Source organism: Pundamilia nyererei, unplaced genomic scaffold (genome assembly GCF_000239375.1).
Source record: "Pundamilia nyererei isolate P.nyererei 1_Seehausen unplaced genomic scaffold, PunNye1.0 scaffold00571, whole genome shotgun sequence".
NCBI lineage: Eukaryota > Metazoa > Chordata > Actinopteri > Cichliformes > Cichlidae > Pundamilia > Pundamilia nyererei.
Window position 1 is genome coordinate 43806 of NW_005187972.1, and position 16300 is coordinate 60105.

General features: G+C 46.9%; 2 protein-coding genes across 4 annotated transcripts in view; both read left to right on the forward strand.

Annotated features, from left to right (window-relative positions):
* Window positions 1-9578, forward strand: part of LOC102200943 (phosphatidylinositol 4,5-bisphosphate 3-kinase catalytic subunit alpha isoform-like) — an 18086-nt gene extending 8508 nt beyond the window's left edge. For 2 of the 3 annotated variants that reach the window (XM_005754472.1, XM_005754473.1), the window contains exons 6-28: window positions 595-662; window positions 745-873; window positions 953-1006; window positions 1179-1288; window positions 1360-1501; window positions 1788-1873; window positions 1965-2070; window positions 2830-2982; window positions 3063-3194; window positions 3669-3793; window positions 4106-4187; window positions 4277-4441; window positions 4575-4678; window positions 4764-4863; window positions 5234-5305; window positions 5390-5496; window positions 5776-5897; window positions 5981-6059; window positions 6131-6301; window positions 6377-6494; window positions 6570-6721; window positions 6796-6944; window positions 8178-9578. In XM_005754472.1, coding sequence (XP_005754529.1) covers window positions 595-662; window positions 745-873; window positions 953-1006; window positions 1179-1288; window positions 1360-1501; window positions 1788-1873; window positions 1965-2070; window positions 2830-2982; window positions 3063-3194; window positions 3669-3793; window positions 4106-4187; window positions 4277-4441; window positions 4575-4678; window positions 4764-4863; window positions 5234-5305; window positions 5390-5496; window positions 5776-5897; window positions 5981-6059; window positions 6131-6301; window positions 6377-6494; window positions 6570-6721; window positions 6796-6944; window positions 8178-8302 — 2651 coding nt within the window. In that variant the 3' untranslated portion in view covers window positions 8303-9578. The remainder of the gene's footprint in view (window positions 1-594; window positions 663-744; window positions 874-952; window positions 1007-1178; window positions 1289-1359; window positions 1502-1787; window positions 1874-1964; window positions 2071-2829; window positions 2983-3062; window positions 3195-3668; window positions 3794-4105; window positions 4188-4276; window positions 4442-4574; window positions 4679-4763; window positions 4864-5233; window positions 5306-5389; window positions 5497-5775; window positions 5898-5980; window positions 6060-6130; window positions 6302-6376; window positions 6495-6569; window positions 6722-6795; window positions 6945-8177) is intronic. The other variant, XM_005754474.1, reaches the window with a different exon arrangement.
* A 1017-nt stretch (window positions 9579-10595) lies between these two features.
* The window catches only part of eif4e2rs1 (eukaryotic translation initiation factor 4E family member 2 related sequence 1), a 9559-nt gene continuing 3854 nt past the window's right edge, over window positions 10596-16300 (forward strand). Inside the window, exons 1-6 of the mRNA XM_005754475.1 lie at window positions 10596-10803; window positions 11392-11473; window positions 12096-12230; window positions 12413-12517; window positions 14825-14977; window positions 15959-16095. Of these exons, the coding sequence (XP_005754532.1) occupies window positions 10787-10803; window positions 11392-11473; window positions 12096-12230; window positions 12413-12517; window positions 14825-14977; window positions 15959-16095 (629 nt within the window). The 5' untranslated portion in view covers window positions 10596-10786. The remainder of the gene's footprint in view (window positions 10804-11391; window positions 11474-12095; window positions 12231-12412; window positions 12518-14824; window positions 14978-15958; window positions 16096-16300) is intronic.

Consider the following 16300-nt stretch of genomic DNA (forward strand, 5'->3'; position numbering starts at 1 on the left):
CCGAACTTCTCACCCTATCTCTAAGGGAGAGGCCAGCCACCCTTCGGAGGAAGCTCATTTCTGCCGCTTGTATCCGCGATCTCGTTCTTTCGGTCACTGCCCACAGCTCGTGGCCATAGGTGAGGGTAGGGAGGAGAAGCTTTAGTTTTCTCTACCTCGCATTTCTTTCAAAAAAATAGCTGTATCATCTGTGAATTGACTTATTTTGAAGTCTTTATTAAAAATTGATATTCCTTGTATGTCGTGTTAACAACTGAGTTGCCAATATAAAAAGCTTAGGGGAAACAGGACATGCTTGCCGAATTCCCTGTTGCACCTTGAATCCATTCAAGGAAGCTGCAGTATCGTTAAGTAATGCGTCTGCTTCACTTAGGCTACAAGCACAGCCGCCCCCACCCCCAGGTCCTGGACCAGTACCGGTCTGTGAGTCGTTTGGGTCGCAAGAGTCGAGGCTTTCAGGGTTTTTATCGTTTTTATATTGTTATTTATATTGTTAGCTCGGTTTCCCTGGGTCTTTTCCCGATGTTATGAATAAATCTGTTTTTTGGTAGCGGTGCTGTATACCTGTCTGACTTCCTGTACCTGTCTGTGCAGGGCGCCTGATTGTGACCATCTGGGTGATCGTGTCTCCATCAAACTCCAAACAGAAGTACACCTTGAAGGTAAACCTGGACACTGAGCTGCTTCCTGAAACAATCAGAACAGGAAGTGAGGTAGTCACCAGGTGTGTGTGTGTGTGTGCAGGTTAGTCACGACAGTTTACCTGAGCAGCTGATCGCCGAGTCCATCAGGAAGAAAAGCCGATCGATGCACCTTTCACCTCAGCAGCTCCGCCTCTGCGTTCAGGAGTACCAGGGCCAGTACATCCTTAAGGTACGCCTGTCTGTCTGTGTCTACCTGTCTGCCCCCACACCTGACGACTCACCTGTCTCCCTCCCTGTGTGCCTCTCAGGTGTGTGGCTGCGATGAGTACCTGCTGGAGAAGTTTCCTCTCAGTCAGTATAAGGTAACAGCTGATCCTGTGGCTTCACTGCACCTGTCACAGTTTGTCCTACACCTGACCTACCTGCTGCCCATAGTTCACATGTCACGTACAGGACAGGTGAGACTGTCCAACGTGAGCTTAAAGTGTCATCCAGGATTGGGTGATCTTCAGTTCCTCACCTGTGTGTCTGCAGTACATCCGCTCCTGCATCATCGTGGGACGTCTTCCTCACCTGATGCTCGTGTCCAAAGACAGCCTCTACTCTCAGCTTCCCGCCTCAGGCTTCGTCACGCCTTCCTACAGGTATGGCCGTCACGGTGTCACACCTGCAGGTATCACAGGACAGGAGGTGACTTGAGCTGTGTGTGTTTCAGCCGTCGGACTCCTCAGCCGTCTCCCTGTCCAGGAGGAGGCGACGGTTCTCCTCCTCGCTCCTTGTGGGCCTTCAACACTCTGCTGAGAGTCCGGCTGCTCTGCGCCACGTACGTGAACGTGAACATCAGAGACATCGATAAGGTGAGTCGGTACTCGCTGCCTGGACCTGCCGCATCACATGTGGGGTCTAACAGGTGTTATCATGATCAAGCATCAGCCCTGACTCAAGTAACTATTACGTGCTTTGAGAAGCTTTAAAGTTCAAAGAAGGACTCACAGGGTCGTAGCAGGAGGAGACCCAGGACTCTGCAGAGGTTCTGAGCTGGAGAGAGGGAGCACTGGACTGGATTAGATGTCTGGATGTTTGGGTGGATGGTTGGATCAGTCCCACCAAAACATCAGATAGGATTTTGTTGTGTGTGTGTAGATCTATGTGAGGACAGGGATCTATCACGGAGGAGAGCCGCTCTGTGACAACGTCAACACCCAGAGAGTGCCCTGCTCCAACCCCAGGTACGACACACCCAAACACACACGTTAAAACATCGGCCCCCCTCCTGTCGCTCCTTTTACCTGCACCTAACTCTTACCTGTCTGTCTTCAGGTGGAATGAGTGGCTGACCTATGACATCTACCTGGCTGACCTCCCTCGTTCAGCCAGACTCTGCCTGTCTATCTGCTCTGTGAAGGGAAGGAAAGGAGCTAAGGAGGTAGGAAAGAAGGGTGTACAGTGATCTGTGTAGTAAGACTGCTGGTTGAACCTGTCTCAGGTCGTTTCTCAGTACTCAAGTACGCAAGTCCGTACTCGTCCCACTCGTGCTTCTGAAGTTCCCACGGGAATCTGGAGTTCCTGAGAACTGGAGGACGCGGCGATCGTTCTAATGTTGGAACGGGCGTGTACTTGATGACATCACAGCTCAGCTCCATTGTTTCCACTGTCACCACCCTTTAATTTAACTGTGATTGATATGCGCAATGGAAATTACACATGACAGAAAAAACTGCACAAAGTAATCGATTTCTTTAAGGAAAAAATCTTTTTAAAGTATTTTGCAAAATGCCCTTTTACATATCATCTGCTTCACAGTCAGATGTGAACAGCTAAAAGCTGTACACATGTATGCACAGTTCATGCTGCTTATTCAATAGAAACAAAGAGGTTAGAAAGCTTTTATTTTATTTTAGTAGATACTTAAACCTACCACAGACAGCTGCCGGGGTTTGGAAGAGAACTGAACTAATTCTTCAAATATAATCAGATCATTGTTGGAGCAGCCGTCAGGATCTCCTCGTATCAACATGCTGTTTTTGTTTCCTCCTGGATTTAATTATTTTTATTGTTAGATTCAATTCAGAGTCAGCTGTTTAAATAAGAACAGCACATTTTACATCAAGTGAAATGACCATCGATGCATGCTCGATAGAAGGGGAGGAGCCAGGACACATCCTCTGTCTCACCTGTCTCACAGGAGCACTGCCCTCTGGCCTGGGGGAATGTAAACCTGTTTGACTACAAGGACATCCTGGTCTGTGGTAAGGTGGCTCTCAGCCTGTGGCCTGTTCCCCATGGCCTAGAGGACCTGCTCAACCCCATTGGAGTCGCGGGTTCAAATCCCAACAAGGTGCCCAACAAGTTCTCTCAGACAGTAGAAGTGTATCTGATCCTGAAGTAAGTATTTAATGATGGTGTTGTGGTCTGCAGGAGACCCCCTGCGTGGAGCTGGAGTTCTCCTGGTTCAATCAGATCGTTGTTTTTCCTGACGAGCAGCAGATTGAAGAGCACGCCAACTGGACCATCAGCAGAGAGCTGGGCTACAACTACTGCCACGGCCTGGTAACTACAACATTAAAAACTCCCTCTCTGCCCCCTGAGGTTTGGTGTGTGTGTGTGAAATCCTCAGACCACGTCCTCTACAGAGGTCTTCTACAAAGATCCTCTACCAGAGGTCCTCTACAAAGATCCTCTACCAGAGGTCCTCTACCAGAGGTCCTCTACAAAGATCCTCTACCAGAGGTCCTCTACCAGAGGTCCTCTACCAGAGGTCCTCTACCAGAGGTCCACTATCTATCGGTAGTGGTTTCCTGTGTGCTCTCCTTCCATTAACAGTGCTCTTCTTCGGGGTCTTCCTCAAAGTGAACACAGTTGCTTTCCAGCTGTTCTCCAGCTGTTTTGCCTTTGGCTTCTTTTTGCCTCTTTGGGAATTGTGGTGTAATCTTTATAGGTTTCATCTCGACCGAAGAGCAGCAGCAGTCCTGTGCAGTTTGTGTTTCTCACCCGTCTCTCACCCGTCTCTCACCTCTCCCTCAGAGCAGCCGTTTGGCCTGTGACAGCAGTGTTTCACCAGGCGATGCCGAGCAGCTTCGCTCTCTCTGCTCCAGAGATCCGCTGTACGAGCTCTCGGAGCAGGAGAAGGACTTCCTCTGGAGACACAGGTGAGAATGAATGTAATGGAGTGAACACCCTGCAGGTGTATTTTTGGAGGCATGTCCTCTGAACGCTGTGACGTTCTGAACCCACAGTTAAACCTCTGATCCAGGTACATTTGAACAGGTCTAAATAGTCCCAGATTTACCTAACGTGATCTTTGACACAGAAACTTTCTGGACCTTTCTGTCTGTCTGATTTTAGATGTCTGGCAGCTTCACGTGACTCTCTCTGTTTGTGCATGTTCCTGTCCACCGGCCTTGTCTACCTGTCTCTCCCCATTTGTCTACCTGTGTCTCTGCCTGTCTGTATCTCTGCAGACATTACTGTGTAAACATCCCAGAGTCTCTCCCTAAGCTGCTTCTTTCTGTCAAATGGAACTCCAGAGACGAAGTTTCTCAGGTACCGAACTTCCCATCACAGTCAGGGAAAAATGCTTCAAACCCTCACTTTGACTCACCTGTCTCTCTGTCACCTGTCCCCTCCCTCAGATGTACTGTCTGTTGAAGGAGTGGCCTCTGATGGAGCCCGAGTCGGCTCTCGAGTTGTTGGACTGTAACTTTCCCGACCCGATGGTCCGAGAGTTTGCGCTGCGCTGCCTCGTGCAGGGCCTGACGGATGACAAGCTGTCGCAGTACCTGTTGCAACTTGTACAGGTGCGTGTGGTAATGGTAAAGGGTCTGCACACCTGCTGCTGTGTGCCTCACACAGTCCTCTGCAGCACCTGTCTGTATACTGTCACATACATACACTTATCTTTCGTCTTTTGTCTCATGGTCTTTTCTGCAGGTGTTGAAGTATGAGATGTACCTGGACAATCCTCTGGCCCGTTTCCTGATAAAGAAAGCTCTGACCAATCAGAGGATAGGGCACTTCTTCTTCTGGCACCTGAAGTGAGTGCAAATGTCCTGGTGTTTACCTGAGGGATCTAACACGTCTGTTTGGCCATTTTTAATCTAACAGGAAGTGTTCTCGCAGGTCAGAGATGCACAACAAGACGGTTTCCCGACGCTTCGGTCTGCTGCTGGAAGCTTTCTGCAGAGCCTGCGGGATGTACCTGAAGCACCTGAACAGACAGGTGAGCCCTGACACACCTGGTCTTCTGAGTCCAGTTCAACATGAGCTCCTTATCTAGTTTTTCTTAACCTAAGACCATCACCACACAACAAAAGTGTCTCTCAGCCCAGGATTTATCAGTCTACCTGTGAGATAGTTCACAGGAACCAGGGAGCCTTGGAAGACCAATCAGAAGCATGGACACATACTCACAGGAAGTATCATGCTGGAAAAATATTAGATGGTTAAACACAGAATAGAGCGTGAAAATAACACAGAGCAGCAGAGTGAAACAGCAGTGTCAGTGATTAACGAAGCTTCTCTCACCTGCTCGTTTGTATAACTGAGATGCTAACACACCTGTATGTGCGTGTGTGTGTGTGTGTGTGCAGGTAGAGGCCATGGATAAACTGGTGAATCTGACCGACACACTGAAGCAGGAGAAGAAGGACGAGACTCAGAAAGTATGAAAACAAACAAAGCAACTTAAATCTGACTTGTGATTGGCTGACGGTGACGTGTGTTTCTGTACTGCGATTGGTTGTCAGACTCAGATGAAGTTTCTGGTTGAGCACATGTCTCGTCCAGATTACATGGAAGCTCTGCAGGGATTCGTCTCTCCACTGAATCCAGTTCACCAGCTGGGAAATCTCAGGTAGGCATAACTGGTTAAATAACTGCATGACTTCCTACCTGACCGATCATTGCACGACCAGATCTTTTAGTGTGTGTGACTATGACTAAGATCAGTGTGGATATTTATAGCTCTTGGTAGTGAAATGTGGGGTTTTCTAAATATAAACGTGATTCATCTGCATATTGACCGACTTTAAGTCTTTTATTCTTTAAAGAGCTTCCTGACTGCATCAGCGTGTTTTCAGGCTTGAAAAACAACAAAGTAAAACAGTGTTTAAAAAGTGTCATGTGCTTTTAGGCTGGAGGAGTGCAGGATCATGTCCTCGGCAAAGCGCCCCCTGTGGCTGAACTGGGAAAACCCTGACATCATGTCCGAGCTTCTCTTCACCAACAACGAGATCATCTTCAAGAACGGAGATGGTAACGAGTTTGGCGCTAACTGTATTACTGCTGTTTACAGCTGTGCCAGGGCACTGTGGGTAACGTAGTGTGTTCTGTTACAGACCTGCGTCAGGATATGCTAACGTTGCAGATTATTAAAATCATGGAGAACATCTGGCAGAACCAGGGTCTGGACCTGCGGTGAGAGCCCGTGACATTAGCTGTGACATCACACCGACACCTGGCTAACGGAGCGTGTGTTTGTGTATTAGCATGTTGCCCTATGGATGCCTCTCCATCGGTGACTGCGTGGGTCTGATCGAGGTTGTGAAGAACAGCTTCACCATCATGCAGATTCAGTGCAAGGGAGGCCTGAAGGGGGCGCTGCAGTTCAACTCCAACACGCTGCATCACTGGATCAAAGACAAGAACCGCGGCGAAGCGTGAGCACACCCCTCTGCACACCTGTTTGCATGAACACCTGTCTGCCCTCTGCTCACTTCCTGTCTGTCCCACAGGTACGATCGGGCCATCGACCTGTTCACGCGCTCATGTGCTGGTTACTGCGTTGCCACGTTCATCCTGGGAATCGGAGACCGCCACAACTCCAACATTATGGTGAAAGAGAATGGACAGGTGAGCCTCTGACCCCACGCCCTGACAGCTCTTCCTGGGACTGCAGCCGCCTAACTCTTTGTCTGCCTCCTCCAGCTGTTCCACATTGACTTTGGTCACTTCCTGGATCACAAGAAGAAGAAATTTGGCTACAAGAGGGAGCGTGTACCCTTTGTCCTTACTCAGGACTTCCTCATCGTCATTAGTAAAGGCATCCAGGAGTCCACCAAGACCAAGGAGTTCGAGAGGTGCCCTGTCCCTCCTCTTTGCACCTCCTCCTGTCTCCCTCTGAGCCCGCCTCACTCTCTGTCTACCTGTTTAGGTTCCAGGAGATGTGCTACAAAGCATACCTCGCCATCCGTCAGCACGCCAGCCTCTTCATCAATCTCTTCTCCCTTATGCTGGGTTGCGGGATGCCTGAACTGCAGAGCTTTGATGACATTGCCTACCTGAGGAAAACCCTGGCCCTGGGTAAGACTGGGGTGACAGACGGGCAGGAGACAGGTGGTATTATGATGCTGTAGATGTCTAGAACTCCACCAATCCATGGTGGCAGCAGAGTGCCTGTTCTAAGCAACCATCTCCTGTCCATCACAGGGACAGTTCAGTACTTGGAACTGTCTGTAACCCATCTGTCATAGACCGGCCTGTCTAAGGTCATATCCCAATTCATGGGTTGGATCCTCCTGAGGACCCGGCCTTCGCGGTCTATGTGGGCCGGGTCCTCAGAAGGTCGGGTAGGCCGGAAGTAAACGGCTGTGGAATTGAACGGTCTAGCCTTCAGATTAGCATCACCGCTGTCTTGGTGGAGTTTAATAAACTCGGCGTAAATTCTCGACCATCTCACACTTCTGTGTAATCAGTTTTCTGTTTGACGTTTATTCAGCTGTGTGAAAACCACCCGGGGTATTAATAAAGTTTTATTTTAGCTAATCTAATCTAATAACTTTAATCTCTGGTCCTCTTATATATTCTTATATTACATTTAACCTGAGTAGCGAAAGTCCGCGGTGATCTGAAAATGATGTGCCGGGAGTTGTGCCGTTCTCGGCGGCTTCAGTGACCCTCAAGCTCTCAGCTAGCTATCGAGCTGGTGGGTAACAGACCTCTCCAAAAACGTCGAAGCACTTTTGCAAATATGCGATATCTTGATAAACTGAGCAGATATTAGAAGTTTACACGCCCACATTCTCGCCTGAAAATATGTTAAAAGTTTATTTTTTGGGGGGTCCTTTGTCCCTCTTTGGGGGGGAAAACTCCCACTAGGTTTAAATCTGGGACTCTCCACCATTTGACCCTAGAACTGAAGAAGCTTCTCAAATGAGAGGTGAATCATCTTCAAGCAACTTAAACAAGTCCAGACGCTTTTCTTTCCAAGCTCCTTAGATTAATACCAGTAATTTTAAAACTTAGTAGCTGCCGCCATTGCCGGAAACTGGAGTTTGGCTGGGCCGCGCTATGATTTCTGGGATATGGTGGGCCACTAAGGACACACCTGACCCATCCTTCAAATTCGGGTAAAAGGAGGCCACACTTGTCGGCTGCATTCGGAGGAGTCTACAAATTTGACAGCCTTCGGCGCGTCGCTGTGACGTAATCGGTCTACAATTGCGTCCTCAGGAGGAAGCAGCCCATGAATTTGGACATGACCTGTAAGTCTTTTCTTTAACCAGTCTGTCTCTAACCCATTTGTCTGTCATTCAGAGAAGAGCCAGCAGGAGGCACTGGAGTACTTCACCAAGCAGATGAACGACGCTCACCACGGCGGCTGGAGCACGAAGATGGACTGGATCTTTCACACCATAAGACACATGCCCAATGAGCACTGACACACACCCACCCACACTGGTGTGTTTGTTTACTGCACTACTGTGATGATTATGATACTAATGATGATGATGATGATGATGATGACAGACTCGTCATCTGATGTCATAGATTTTCTTTAGAGGTTTTTTGTCCTTGTGTCTTTTGGACGGTTGTCATAGAAATATGAATCTCAGGGTCAAAGGTCAGAGGGGTTTTGATGATGCCAAAGGCAGGCTGGGAAAAAATGACGATGCTGATGATGAAGGTGACGTCACAAAAGTCTTCCAATCGGTGCTACTGTTAGCTTGTTAGCTGCTGTACTTATCAAAAACAGTCAAACTTTATTGAGTGAAATTTTATTGACAAGCAGCTGTAACTTTATAAAATGTTATTTTTGAGTGACATAACTTTATTGAAACCAGCAAAGTGAACACTGCGGTCACTGTGAGAGCAATAAAACTTCCAATAACCAATTAATATTTAGATTATGACAATCAGGAGTTCTAACCAGTAGGAAGGCAGAGCTGCCCAGCTGTGGGCGGAGTCATTGTGATGATGCAGTCTAGAGACTGAAGTTACCTTCAGAGTTTATTGGAAGTATCTTTTGGAGTATTTTGTTGATTTGAACCTACTTAAACAGATTTTTACGATCAGCATATCATCCTCGTTAATCAGGGATCAAAGTACTCGACAATCTGAACCAATCAGCTGCTGCCGTTAGCCCTTAGCTAGTCTACTTAGCATTGTTAGCTGTTGGCTCATGAGTCATGCTGAGATAGTTAGCATTAGCCTGTTAGCTATTAGATAGCTGAGTTGTTGCACTGGATAAAGGAACTGTGGGTAGGTTTAGTTACCATAGTGAAAACCCCGTCCCTCTAATCTCATTGGCTGCCAGTTCCTAGGGCGGGGCTACATTCAAATAGTTTTATGTGAAGGTTTTTTCCTGTTCAGGTGAGAGATCAAAGCCCCGCCCCCTGCTGCATGCTAATCATTCATTGCTGACATCATCGACTGTGATGGTTACTATAGTGACTGATAACACACGGGGAGATGTGATGTGTTTGTTTCCATGTGATCAGTATTGATTGTTTTCTGATGTATTAATGATTTTTAACTAATTGGTTTCTTCATGTATTGATTTGTGATGTTATTGATTCTTCTTGACCCTCTGACATAGGAGAGCAGGTCACCTGAAGGGCGGAGCCTGATGTTATAACACCATGCCCAGGTGTTAAAGCACTTATTGATCAGTGTTATTATGGATTATTGTTGTTTCAAAATAAAAGTTTAACTGGTGTACTGTGTGTGTGTGCTTTACTCACCTGAGACATGTTCAGTTCCTCTGACGTCCAGCAGGTGCTGCTGTGACTTTTGAGTCCTAACTGCTCTTTTTTTTAAATGAAATAAATAAAACTAAAATAATAAGATATTTCACCGTATTTCAACGAAAATAAATGCAAATAATTCTGGGTATTAATCAATCCATGATATATGACATCTTTTTTTTCCAAGCTCCTTAGACAGCATTTGACACTGTTGACCACACAATCCTATTAAATTAGGGGTCCCCAATCCCAGTCCACGAGGGCCGGTGTCCCTGCAGGTTTTAGATGTGTCCTTGATCCATCACAGCTGATTTAAATAGATAAATAACTGTCTTGTCTCCAGAGGCCTGGTAATGAACTAATCATGTGATTCAGGTGTGTTGACCCAGGGTGAGATCTAAAACCTGCAGGGACACCGGCCTCATGGACTGGGATTGGGGACCCCTGTATCAAACCATCTAAAGACATGTGTTGGGTTTGCACTTGTACAAACGTATACATGTATTTTATGTTCACATATGTGTGCTTGTGTGTGAATGTGTACACTCTTGTATATGTATGTGCATATTTGCATGTACACATATATTTTTACAAACATATGGGATGTCACAATGTTTTCTATTTTTTCATCTTTCATCTATTTTAATTCTTTTTATTTGATTATGCTATCCTTCTGTTCAGCACTTTGGCGGACACTTGATGTCCTTTAAATGTGCTTTATAAATAAAGATCACGTGACTTGAGAAGCATACATTAATGGAGAACGGTGTATTTTCGTTTATCGTTTTTTTAATGTATTGATTGTGCAGTGTTGGTCCTCCATATATTTATAAATATAATTTTGTAGTTTATGCACTGTGGGTCCGCCATAATGTTTATACATCACTTATTATTATTTTTAATGAAGTCAATTATCCCGCGTTGATCCTCCATACTCCATACTTATGGACATAATCTTTCGCTTTTAAAACCTTTCGTGAAAGGGCGATTAGTGACAGCTATTAAATTTGTCCCTTCGCGCCTTCCGTCCACTGTTCCGCCGTAAGCATGCGCATTGACAGAAGCCGTCACCGCAGTCCAGTGTGTTGAGTAGAAGCCGAGTAGGGACAATAGATTAAAAATAGAAAAGTACAGGTGATACAGGCGGAGATAAGGAGCAGAACGAGACACGGAGGAGAGATGGATCAGTTGGAGCGGTAAGGCTCACCTTTGACCCGGAAATAACTGCAGATAACGCTCGAGCACGTAGAGCTAGCATCCAGTGTGATTCATTCAAACTTTATTTAAACAGACTGCGTGAAATAAGAGTTAGCCGTTAACAACAGCGTTTTTATCCAGGCAGTCGGGGTCTAAACTTTATTGACACAGCCTCCCTGAACAGTCCGTTTGTTTCGGAGCGTGAGACGGTCGCGTGCGCTGTACAAGTGAGAGGACCTGTGGAGGTGTGACGTCAGCGCAGGGCTCCGTCTTTTAAATGGAGTTTAGGAAGGACGTGAGATAAAGGGGCGACTTCACCTGTGAGTAGTGACGGTGCGGTGTGTCGAATCTTTCCAGCCAATGGTTTCGGCCGCACGAAGCCCCGTTTAACAGCTCACTGCTGCCATCTGCTGGTCGTTCGGTGTACAGCGGCCCTGCTGTGGTAATACATGCAGGCTACATATCAGTGGAAAAGCAAACGTAGAGATGACTCAAGCATTTTAGCTGTTCGTCCACCATAAACCATGGGCACGTCCCTCAGGTGACACCTGGGATTACCTGCTGAGTACTTCCTGTTTGTCTTTCAGTCCCCAAGATGACAACGCACAGGAGACAGATTGTCACGTTGACAATGCCGATGGAAACAACAACAACAACAACCGGCGCAAGGTAACCTGTTCCTCTGTTTTACCTGGTTACCTGTTCACGCCGTGCTCGTGTCTGTAGGCACGTGATGTTATCCCAGGTGGAAGTCTCACTGAGACACGTGGCGTTAGAGGACAGACAACAGTTGTGTTTGTGGATATATGACTGACTGTAATTATGCATGAAATCCTCACATCTCTGTCAGATTAAACTGTTTGAACATTATAAGTGCTTCATAAAAACAATGTCACGTGACTTTGCTGACAGGCAGCTAAAAGTGTTGTTTAATGTTCCTGTTGGAACTTTTGTATCGCCGCATAAATAAGAGTCATAAAACTCAGCACTTGTTTACTCTGCGGCCGCACCACTTTATCCTCTGCTGTGCTATGAATCCTGGGATATGATGTGCCAACCCACATCATAACCCATCCTTGAAATCTGAGGAAAAGGACGACGCATTTGCAGCAGCCTTCGATTCAGGACCGCCTTCATCACGTCACTGTGACGTAATCGGCCTTCAAACGCGGCCTCCGAAGGACGCGGCCCTGACTGGGCACACACCTTGAGTTTAGACACTCTTAAAACCCTCAGACTGTGAGGACCTGATTGGGCAGCAGCTGTGATGTGTGTGTTTTGTAACCTGCAGACGGTGTGTCCAGGTGCAGGTGAGCACCCCCTGCAGTATAACTACACCTTCTGGTACAGCAGGAGGACCCCGAGTCGTCCCGCCAGCTCTCTGAGCTACGAGCAGAACATACGACAGATCGGCACCGTGGCCTCGGTACGTATGGACAGCTTTCTGTGAGGACACGCCTCCTCTGAGACCACACCCCGTCAGCTTTACTGATAGTTTCAGTCTGACACGATTTTATTTCTTCTCTCTCTGATTCAGTCACATGATCAGTCTGACCGGATCAGTAAGTCTGTGCGATCGATCGTTCTGATAACCAATAATGTGTTCAGGTGGAGCAGTTCTGGAGGTTTTACAGTCATCTGGTGAGGCCAGGCGACCTGAGCGGGCACAGCGACTTCCACCTGTTCAAGGAGGGCATCAAACCCATGTGGGAGGTAACTAAGTACCCAGTACTCCTGCAGTACTCCTGCAGTACTCGTGTAGGACAGATTTGTGCTGCTCAAATGAAAGTACAACAATAAAATCATCATAGACACACAACACATGCAGGGCTGCAGTGACATCACCACGAACCAGACACGCCTGTGTGAGGCCACACCCACACCAAGAAAGTACTAATGAAGGAAGCATCAATGAATTCTTAGTGAAGTGCTGATGAAGATCAGGGGTATCCATCCGTCCTCCTTCACTGGGGGGCAGGTCACGGGGCAGTAGCCTGAGCGTACCAGACCTCCCTCCTGCTGGCCGCCTCCCGGAGAACACGACAAGCGCACCTTGCCCAGGAGGCTGAGCTCTCTCTTCACCACCATGGACCGGTGCAGCATCACTGCAGCCGCTCCAGTGCGCGCTGGAGGACACCACCTGATGAAACCAACAGAACCAATCTGCACCAAAGCCAGAGACGAGATTCTTGGCTGCGCCTGTAAATTCTGTACGTAAAGATTCTGAACAGAATCGGTGAGAGTACCATGTCCCACCAGGAACTAGTCCTGCCTACTGATGGCTCTGCGGACCAAGTTCTTGCAGTGGTTGCTTAAGGATTAAATGGCCCGTAGTACAGCGATGGGCCCCTGTAGGGCTGCTCGATTATGGCAAAAATGATAATCACGATTATTTTCACTGAAATTGAGATCACGATTATTTGACGATATTTATTTAACCCTTTAAGACCTACTATAGAACCAAGTCCACCAGAGCTTTTTTTTTTTTTCTTTTTTTTACATGCTGCAGTGCCATTTGTGGGAGCATTTCAAGTTGCTATACATCAATACGACTGTTATAGCCCATATTTTAATAATATGTCTGCATTAAGTCCATAGTAATTACATAAATTGCAAAAAAGTGCAATAAACTACACAAAAAATTGAAAATCGCTTTTGTTTTGTTTACAGATATTTCTACTTTGAGAAATTTAAGAGGCTTATCCCTCAAAACTTTAAATACAATAAAGTTGCAAAAAATAGTTTCCCACCACAGGAAATTTTATTTGAGTGTCTTCATAGTTTTATTTTGGAGATACAGCAATTTTTATATACTGCAGGAAAAACAAAAAACAATCCTATGATGCAAATTTGCAAAGAAAACAGCAGGTGCATCATTTCACTGTGGGAAGTGTTACGAACAGCTGATAGGAACGGCAAAGCGTGTTTCTGGAATATTATGTTTTTGTTCCTGCAAGCGCTTTTTATGCAATTTTTGCAAAGCTATATGTGGAAGGAAACCGTGACCGAGGACAAGCTGATGGCATCAGATGTAAGTACAACTCCTCCGGTTTCATATGCAAAACAAATTATTGCGCTAGCTTACACGGTTCCGGTTCTACAGGGATTTAACAATAGTTACACAAAACGGAGCGTGCTGCTCTGACCGGCTTTAAAGGGTTAACAATGACTTTAAAAAATAATATAAAATAGTGTGCAACACCACTGAAGTTTTGTTTTTTTAAACTCTTTTCAACCAACAGCAGTCACTCTCCTCTCCAAATAACTTCTGCTTAGCTTTCCGAGCTTCCCTCGGGTCCTCTTAATCAGCGGTCTCCAACCTTTTTTGCGCCACGGACGGTTTATGCCCGACAATATTTTCACGGACCGGCCTTTAAGGTGTCGCGGATAAATGAGGGAGGGGCTAATAATCGGCTCAGTCATTTTTAATGATCGTTGAAAGCCCAGATCGTAATCGTGATTACAATTCGATTAATTGAGCAGCCCTAGGCCCCTGTCCCTTTCCCTGGCTGTGCCCAGCCACATCCTGGGCCTGGTAACCCCACGCAGGGGGAACTGTTTCCTGGGTGATCTTCTCATGGAGGTTTTTTAATAACTCTTTGTCTGGTCCCTAAACCCATGTCCAGAAAGGTAGCGCTTCACAGACGAGCGGTCCCACAGCTGTACACTAAAGGCTAAAAGTAACATGAACGTTAGGTCATAGTCAATACAACAGATGAAATAAAACACGTGAAAATAAACAATACATAATAATTCAACCAAGAATTCTTAACAGAAAAGCTGTTTTAACAGGAAAGTATTAACTGCTCATCAGTGTACTCAAGTACTGCAGGAGTAATCCTGGAGATGTACTCATGCACTAAAGCAGTACTGATACTGCAGCAATCCCGTACCGCCCCCTGCTGTGCTGCTCGTACCAGTTGTCCCAGATAACTTCCTGCAGTGATGTTAGAGCTGTGTGGTCACATGACTGATGCACTCCCCCCTGTGTCTCCTGTTGTGTCTGTCTCACCTGTGCAGGACGAGTCTAACCGCAGTGGGGGGAAGTGGATCATCCGGCTGCGTAAGGGTCTGGCGAGTCGGTTCTGGGAGAACATCATCCTGGCCATGCTGGGCGAGCAGTTCATGGTGGGAGAGGAGATCTGTGGGGCTGTGGTCTCCATACGCTTCCAGGTAACCACACAACCAGTGCAGTACTGTGTTACTGCAGGGCTGCTGCTCTGAGTCGGAGTGAGGCAGAGCGGAGACCTTCTCTACCTGAGAGATCAGGGCTCAAACTGGGATTCAGTGCTGTCCAAGTAAAACACAATAGAACTGTGTTACTAAAGTGCAGCTAGTGATGACTGTGGAAGTCTGTGGAGTCGAGCAGAGAGAGGACGTCTGTGATTGTTACCAGGGTTACCAGTGCTGGTGTGCTGGTCCCCTTTTTTTAATAAGAATGTGAAACTACACTCAGCGTCATGCTCAGTGCTGAATACCACTTTCAGAGCTCAGCGACCTCCCGCAACATCTTTCAAAGTAAAAGTATTTCCAGTCTGGATCATGTGGTCTGATCAGTGGGCAGCGTGGGTTCAGTTGGACGGGTGGGGTCTTGTTTGGCCTCAGTGTGTCCTGTATGGAAGACTGTGGCAGCAATGTCGTCGAGCTGTGTTCACAGACCAACTCAATGAGTCCGATATATGAGCGCTGGAAGTGAGCTCAGAGGAGAGCTGCTGCTCCTCCACTGACAGGAGTCTGCTCCTTTAGCCTGAGCTTAAAATTAGACCGTCTGTCTCCCAAATCCAAACTGGTTCCCCGAGTTGTGCTCTGATGCATCCATCGGAGTATGTGTGTAAATATTAGATAGGAAAAAGGACTTGTGTGGATGGGTGAACCAGGCACGCTGTGCTCAGAGTAGGAAAGTGATATAGGAGAACCAGTCCATTCACCATTTCCTGTCAGAGGCCATAAGAAGATCGTTTGTAACCTTCACTAAAGCTGTTGCTGTGCTGAGCTCTGAGACCTGACTGAAACACTTCAATAAGCCTCTGCAGATGATCTGCTAGCTGTTGGCCTATAATTAGCTAAGATTAGCTGGGTTTAAACAAGCTTGAAGGCCTGTGGTACGTTTATGATAGCATCTGACCTCTGACCTGTCTGTAACCCGTCTGTCAGGAGGACATCCTGTCGATCTGGAACAGGACGTCCAACGACCAGACGACGACGTCCAGAATCAGAGACACTTTGAGACGAGTCCTGAACCTTCCAGCTAACACCATCATGGAGTACAAGACCCACAACGACAGCCTCAGGTACTACCACTGTGCTACCACTGTTACTGCTGCTACTGTTACTGCTGCTAACACTGTGCTGTCAGGTTGGCTGATGCTTTGAGTGTATTCATATGAACCTGACGGTGATCAAAGTCACCTGTCTCAGCTCTAAACTATCTGCACTTAACCCTTTAGAGCCAGTCGGAGCAGCACGCTCCGTTTTGCCTAACCGTTTTTAAATCCC